Source organism: Trachymyrmex septentrionalis, unplaced genomic scaffold, assembly GCF_001594115.1.
Source record: "Trachymyrmex septentrionalis isolate Tsep2-gDNA-1 unplaced genomic scaffold, Tsep1.0 scaffold20, whole genome shotgun sequence".
NCBI lineage: Eukaryota > Metazoa > Arthropoda > Insecta > Hymenoptera > Formicidae > Trachymyrmex > Trachymyrmex septentrionalis.
The window spans coordinates 3,876,051-3,884,597 of NW_017305180.1; the positions used below are offsets into that span (position 1 = coordinate 3,876,051).

Consider the following 8,547-nt stretch of genomic DNA (forward strand, 5'->3'; position numbering starts at 1 on the left):
ACATAATATATATGACAAGGTAACAGACTTTTATAAAACTTTTTAACAAACTTTTTACTTTTTAACAGAGTGTTAGATTTTGTTCTCTCGGCTCGCTATTTTGTACAGAAACAGCTAGTATAGTGGCAGCCTCTTCTTATAAAAGGGTTAAATATGACTAAAAAATATTGCTAATCACATTTGTTTGCCTATGTATATCTAGCTAGGTATATCTATATACATATACCTTTGTTTGAGGATGCGATTCAACATGAAAACACAGATAGAAACCTCGCGTGATATTTTATCGTTATTTTTTCATATTAATTGATATATTTTCAAATTTTAAGAAAATACTGAGAGAATCTAGAATGTTTTTATTAAAACTTGTAATACGCATCGCTTTAATAAGTGAGTCAGACTCATAACAATGTGGATCATTCTTAGCGAAACTCAATATGCATGTGACATGCAATAAATTGATAAAGAGTCTTAGAGACAATCTTGTATTACTAAAACATTTAAACATTATGTAATAGTATTTTCTCTATAATGCAAATTCGTAATTACATAATTATATATGTTGCGTAATTATATGTTGCTTACAGTATAGTTATCGCGAAAGGTACAGCAAAAATAGTAACTGCAGTTCATTAGGAAATTCGTCCATTTGTATTAACGGTGAGGAACAGGGTTCTGTTACATCCTTATCGACAAAAACGAAGGTACGTTTAATAATCCTCAAAAACAGAGATTAACAAAATATCTTCTCAATTTCTTTAATTTCAATCTTTTCTATAAAACTAAAATCGTAAAAGAATTATATCGAGAGATATTATATTTTGTTTGAAAATAAATATCTATAACTCTTACATTTTTATAAAAAAAAAAATTATTTATATAAATAAATTATATAATATTTTATAACTTTAAAATAAATATAGCGAATAATTTTCAAGAAAACTTTTTTTATAAATCTTTTTAAATAGAATCGACGCAATAGATAGGGTAACTGTCCCAATTGCTGTGCCTGTCCCCATTAGTGTGCTTTTGTATTTCAATAAGTTATAAAGAAAACTAGCACAAATAAATAAAAAAAAATCTATGTGAATCCAGTAATACATACCGCAAGGTTATCCCATTTAATGTGTCCTGTATTCGAGCTGAGAACGTATTATAAGTATACTTTGAAATAAATATAATTGAAATAATGATTTATGTAATATTAACATAAACAATTAGTTTAAATTTATTACTTGTGTTTTAGTAACTATATGTTAAAATGAGTCAAATGTGGATAAACACACAAATTGAGGGCACATTAATAGAGCCATCGCCGTTTAGAGAATTCGTTAATAGGGACAAAAACATGTTTTCTATTTTTGTCAAAATCATTATAAAGTATTAACATTTTTTAGATTAAAGAAATATTATAAGAAAAAGAAGTGATTGAAAAACCGATATTGATTGTAAACAGATAAAATTAAAGCTACAATATTTAATAATTCAGTAATAAGCAAATTGGCTAAAAGGCACATTAATAGGGACAGTTACTCTAGCCTCCAGTAATAAAAATTTTTGTTTATTGTAGGTTGGAATGACATATATTGATAGCTTCTTATTAATTCTGTCAAACGCGCAATCGACATAAATATAGAAATCTCATTTTACAGGAATCATGGTCGGACAGAAGAATGAAAAACACGTTTGGATGGGCGAGAATCGACATTATTACGATGCTCGTCTGCTGCGTCTTCCTCGCTTCGTTTTGTTTTTCTTTACTAATGGAAGCATTGCAGACATTGGTGCACATCGATCATCTAGATGAAATGCATCACCCATTGCCAGTACTGTGTATTGGTATTTCCGGAATATTTCTAAATGTTTTCTGTTACATTTTGATTGGGGGATTCACTTTCAATCAAGGCATCTTCGTGCATGTTACAAAGAGTGGTGACGTAATAATACGCAGGTAACTTTTATAATAGTGCATTTTATAATAAATCCTAATTATAACAAATTAATCAAAAAAATGTACAATAACACGGTACGTTTGTACATTTTATAAGTTTGTGTCGATTAATTTTGTATCGCTCCTTATCATATACGAAATAATAAAGTTACACATACATTTATCAGTTTTCAAAATGTTGTTAAAATGTATATTCTAGATTATGCTAAAGTTTTTTAAAGTATTTTCTTGCGCAAGTAATAAGAAAATTCTTATGTCCGAGATGTTCCTTTATGTATTTCTATCGACGAAAAAAAGTTTATTAAAATTTTAATAGAAACTGGTTCACGTATATTGTTTACTAGTGACACTTGACATTTCAGAAATGTGAGTTCACAAGAAACAAAGGATGGTGAGCAACAACTATCAGCACAGACTAGGCGAAGTCCGCTTGCGATACCAAAAAGTGAAGGTTTAAGAGAAATGTGTCGAGATGTTCTTGGGTGTGTTTTCGTCATATTAGTATCAATTTTAGTTTATTTCACCAATTCCGATGTAGCCAAATTCATTGATCCGGTCTTCGCAATTATTTCATCAATTTCACTATTTGTTCTCTGTTATCCTTACAGTAAGTATATTTTAATATATTTAATATCTTCTTCTTCTTCTTACGTTAGACCTCTGACCTGTGTTACATCTCTCTCATACGTTTGTGATGCACACGCTGATTATTCAATTGCCACAAGCATATGAGACCTATAGTTTTAATGTCGATTCCGAACGGCGGATTTTTCGAGAAGTATTTCTGTGGGCAAGGGGACATTGATCTTTTTCAGAGGAGATACGAGTAGATATTTTGGTTCCTATTGGGAAACGAACCCGGGATTTCTGGCATGATAGACCAGTGCGCTATCATGCCACGCTCATATTTAATATATGTACGATAAAAAAAAAGAAAAAAGTAGCACAAATAATACGTAAATAGCATAAGTATATTTATATATAAATATAATACTATAAGAAGCATAAATAATATGTATAAATAGTAATACAAAGTGAAAACTATATTTATAATACATATAATAAGTTAAAGTATTAATTTATTATGTATCTTGTATGTCGTGAATATTGTAATATTCGAAAATACTTTAATTTATTTATTTAATTTTAATACTTGTATCTTTTTACTCCCATTTTGTTTTATTATTTTTCTTTACAGTGAAAGAATCAGGCCTGATATTACTGCAAACAATTCCAAATCACATCAATATCGATTGCCTTAAAAGAGAACTATTGGTAGCTTTTCCGGGCATCGTAAACGTTCATGATTTACACGTGTGGCAATTAGCAAAACATCAAGCTATTTGTACAGTCCATATTGTATTTTTGAATCCAATGGTACACAAAAGCAAATTTTATGAAGTTAATTAAAATAATTTATACATGTAATTGAAATACACTGGAATCTCATTGTAGCGAACTTTGAAATAGCGTGAAAAGTCCTTTCCTATGAATAGCAGGAGTGGAAAAATAGCAGTAGTCACTAAAATCTTGAATTTCATTGATTTGGAATGAAGTAGAGGCAACGATTATAGTATTCAGACCTCTGAATCATGTGCTATTACAGAGAGATTTTAGTGTATATTTAATTGTTATTTAAGAAAGAAAGAAAGATAGTTTTATTCGATTTTTTTTTTTAATTAAAAATATATATTTTTTTCATTTTTTTCATTTTTGTTTTTTTTTTTAGGTTTATGCTAGCATTACAGAACAAGTTACTGCCTTTTTCGTCGAAATGGGTATCACGCAGGTCACTGTACAGCCAGAGTTCCATAAAGTATGAGATAACTTATTAATACATAATTTTATATTTAAAATCGCTTTATTGAATAATAATCTGTATCATAGATAAAGCCGAATACGGAGAAAAGTGATTGCCTTATTACATGTCATGGGGAACATTGCAGTTCTTCCCAATGTTGTTCTCGAGAAAACTTTTTGGAGGACGCATGCAAGTCGGTGAAAGATGCGCACTCCATCAATAGAAGATACGATAAAAAGGAAAAAACACCAGCTGCATATGGGATTAGTTTGAAAAAGTTTACTATCAATGAGAAGGAAACTTTAGAACGGACTGTGAGCGATTCAAAAGCGAAAGAATCTGTACCTAAATCAACAAACGAAACTGCGTGTCACTCGAAACAAATACAAAGCGTTGTAAATGTTAATTCTGAAGTCAGTGCCTGTGCGATAAATCTAACTGATCGAATATCTACAAATGTCGATCAAACATCTGTAACTGTCGATAGCAATGTAGATCACAGCGTCGTATCTTAAGTCTCTATCATTTAGGCAGATAATTGTTTCAATTTAATTATTTTAATCTTGGCACTGTCTTACCTGAAAGAGATTATGTGATGTTCACACAATAAACGCCATAATCTTTAAATTATTTCCATTCGATAAACAAAATCAATAGATAAAAATTTATCAGTACTTTCGTACCTACAATCTCAAGTATTTGGAGTCATGTTAGTGTATTGAGAAATCAAAAGCATTGTAATCTTTTTTAAAAAGAGAAATCGTATTTTCTCTTTTTTTTTTTGTAGTATCGCAATAATCACTTTGTTGAAAAAGAATATTTACTTCAAAATTATTACTAAATTTAGACACTTAAAAAAAAATTTAAGTTGCATTCTACTTTTTTGCAGCATGAAGTTTATTTCCTATTACACTAGAAAAGAAAAATGTAGAATTAGAAAAATATTATTTGATAGTAAAAAAATTATTGTTTGAGCCATGATATACGTAAGGATATTTAACGAGAAGACTGTAAAATAGTATTAAGTTTCTATGGTCATATATAACATTGTTGCAATAAATAGTTTCATAATAATATCGTATAGACATTTGGATAACACGTGTACTATATGTATAGTTATTAGAGAAGCGTAATACTGACTTTATTAATTGCACAAGAATTTATTTCTTTAGCGTGAATATTTTTCGAATGAATAAAACAATAATTAATCGAGCAATATTATTATACTTATTATATTTGTCAATATAAGTTATTTAAGGGATCATACAATGCTCGATTTCTTGAATGACAAACACACTAAAATATATTCATGCATTGAGCGCGGGATGCCGATATATGATTGTTATGCTTATTATGCATATACATCATAAAGCTGTGTTCTTGCATAGACCAATCAAAAAATTAAAAATGAATTTACCTATAGCTCATCTTCTAAAACAATTTTGCTAATTTTGTAGATAAACATAAGTATGAGTTTTTCAGCTTTACTTTCTATCAATAATCAAACATGGCACCTGTATAAACAACAACAATTAAACAGTCTACAGCAAATATTAAAATACGTTGCTAATTATTTACTATATCTATTTTTAAACAAATGTAAAAATTATTATACTATATATTTATTAATTATCATTTATAAATATATATCAGATACTTATATATAAATTTATATATAAATTTTTATATTAATTAAAGAAAATTTATTAAAATTTTTCGCAAAGAAGAAATTAGCATAATTAATAAACTGTTTGACTTTAATAGAAATTCAATTCTTTTAAAAGAAAGTAAAATTAAAGATAATAATATAACGATAACGTGTCATTGACTGCAGTTCCTATGCGATAAGTATCGGAAACCTATTGCTATCGATAGCAACACAGTCCACAACAATCTATCATAAACTTTTTAGGGTCGTTGCTTAAATAGATATTATTTAATCTATTGTCTCTATTAAATTAGGAACAAAAAGTCCAAAAATGTTTATGAATCTATATCTATTTAAAAAACATTTTATATTTTACAGTTTTTTATTAAATTAAGAATGTACTATATATCTAAATTTTTAATAATTAAAAAAGCTTGAAATAATTAAAAGTAGTTGGTTATTTTAGCTTTTCCCATTTTCTTATATTTTTTATTTTTAAATGTTAAACTTTTTTTTATCATTTAGAAATTTCAATTTTCTTAAAGTGGATGCTAAATAAATTTTGCACAAAAAGACCTTATATAATAGCAACAATCTTATTTGCGACAATATCATATTGCACAAAGAAATGTATGAAAAATTGAATGATTATTTATAAATATAAAATGAATATAATAACGGAAACTGCGATTTAGATATAGCTCACACTTTTATTATCATGTCTAAAAAAATTATTATATACTCTGATGAGATATGAAACATAGAAGTACCTCAAATATTTGCATTTGCCATAAAGAAGATACCATATAAATACTGCTACATCAGATATAAATATTATTATGTTTATTCGATTCATGTTTAAATTTAATTATCTTTTATTGATCAGTTTTACTATTATTACTATTCCTTGACAACTCAATATTCTTCGTTATTTATAATATACTTATTTTATCTACTTTACTATTATAATAACTTTTGCATTAAATTTTAACCAATATAGTATGAAATTTAATTCAATTATCAATTTTAATAACATTTTAATTTCATAATTCATTTAAAGATACTATAATGTCATTATTATATAAATTTATAAACTTTAACTAACATTTACCTACAATCTTTAATAATGATCTTTAATAATGATCTTTAATAATATTTAAGTATATTTTCAAAGTTTATTTATTTTAATAATTTAGCAAATAATATATAAAAAAGTATTATTCGTTATAATAAAATAAAAAAACTGTATATAAAATTATATATAATTTTATTGCTTCTTTTATTATTTTTATTTAGTAGTTAAAAAAAAGTTACAGAATGTTACCAAAAAATTACTCTGAAACAAAGACGTGTTAATTATGTCAATTCTTCCTGCTAACTCGTTTAATAATCGCCAGTTTTCACAATTAGCTCATGCTAATATAAAGGTTTCAATAACATAGAGTCGCGTTGAAAGAGGAACAGCATACAAAATGTTAACGCAAATAATCAATATAAATAATTATTATAAAGTAAAATTGTCAGCTCTCCAAATATAAAAAAAAGTGACACTATTTATAAATTTGTTAAAAATTGTCGTTTAGCAGCAAGTATCTCACGCCTGAAATAACAAACTGTTTTAATTTCGTGAGTGTGCAATATATGATTGAAAACATCTACATCTTTATTTATACCACTTCCTAAGCTTCTAAAAAGGAAATCTTTGATAAATTGCAATATACGAGCGTGTGTGTACATATGTAAATAAATTCATTCGAGAATTATACTAGTTTACAACAAAAATTATTTTCAACCAGAGATTAGGTGTTTCTTATAAATTTTTAAACACTAAATTAAACGCGCACGCGATACTGCAAGCCAAAAAATTTTACGTCAGATTCCAAAGATAATTGAGATTGAGACAAAATATGGTTTTTCTGACAATATTTGATATTTTTGTAAAGAAGATTAACGTTATCTTGAAATTCCAATTAAAAATTATAAATAAAAAAAAATTATTTATTCCCTATAAAATGCATATTTAGAAATTTCATTATTTTATTTTTTAGCCATGTTATTAAGGATTTATAAATTCAGAGTTTTTCTATAATAGCACACTTTAAGCCTAAATGATGATAAAGTCATATACTGTTTTAGTCATTTTCCAGTTTGTGATTATCATACACATATAGTACATAAATCATACAATTTTTATCTAAAACATTTTTATTAAAAATACATTTTTTTCGAGGTATTCGAGACAATTAAAATAAAAATGAGCCTCCCTGTATATATATACATATAGGGCGTCCCAGATTAACTCTGCCGTCTATTTAAAAACTAGGGAAGCGGTTTTTGTCAAAAATTCTAAAAATTTTGATAAATAAATCGGCAGATATACTCCATCGTGATACTTTCAACTTACGGTTCAAATGGAAATCGGTTATTCAGACAAAAAATCGATATTTTAATGAAATAAGGTATTTTGTATTGCAGATTCGAGTTCTATGTGAAGAAAACATAAAACTTAATTTGTACCAAGCATTTTTTGATAAATATTAATCTTCAAATGACGTTTAAAATTTTGGTTTAAATTTTAACTTTCGGTCTGAATAGCCTATTTCCATTCGAAACCAGAAAGTTGAAAGCATTACTATTTGATAAATTTTTGCATAATAAAACATCAATACTGCATAAAAACTTTTTAATATTAATATTTTAAATTAGATTTAATATTTAAAGTTGTAAAGTTTTAACTCAAGTTTTCCTTCAAATCCATTTTACTGGCAAGAATTGTAACAGCAGTTCTGCTGATGCTTTACCATTTGCGTGTAATATATCAACCTTATTTATTTAATTTTCCTATTCAACACTATAACTCTGTCTATGTAATGTATGGCGATAAAGATAAAAATTTTAATGCAAAAGCTACGTAAAACAAGTAATAATTTATATTTTCGGCAAATTAGATATCTCGATGAAAATATTCTGTTTTTTTATTTATTTATTTATTTTGATATTTAAACATTAAGCAAATTTATAAACAAATTGTATAAATTCACAAAAATAGAAATAATTTTCAAATAAACTTTAGTATTTTCGAATACATATATTAATTTGAAGTTGATAATTAACATATTTTTCATGAGAACATGAAGTATATATATA

General features: G+C 26.5%; 2 protein-coding genes across 8 annotated transcripts in view; one reads left to right on the forward strand and one right to left on the reverse strand.

Annotated features, from left to right (window-relative positions):
• Positions 1-4,388, forward strand: part of LOC108747704 (zinc transporter 1) — a 9,777-nt gene extending 5,389 nt beyond the window's left edge. For all 7 annotated transcript variants that reach the window (XM_018485366.1, XM_018485367.1, XM_018485365.1 and 4 more), the window contains 6 exons: positions 588-704; positions 1,653-1,951; positions 2,314-2,558; positions 3,150-3,328; positions 3,681-3,767; positions 3,839-4,388. In XM_018485366.1, coding sequence (XP_018340868.1) covers positions 588-704; positions 1,653-1,951; positions 2,314-2,558; positions 3,150-3,328; positions 3,681-3,767; positions 3,839-4,267 — 1,356 coding nt within the window. In that variant the 3' untranslated portion in view covers positions 4,268-4,388. The remainder of the gene's footprint in view (positions 1-587; positions 705-1,652; positions 1,952-2,313; positions 2,559-3,149; positions 3,329-3,680; positions 3,768-3,838) is intronic.
• LOC108747558 (TNF receptor-associated factor 6-like) overlaps positions 1-8,547 on the reverse strand; it is a 28,679-nt gene that overhangs the window by 13,230 nt on the left and 6,902 nt on the right. The gene's annotated exons all lie outside the window — the stretch shown is intronic.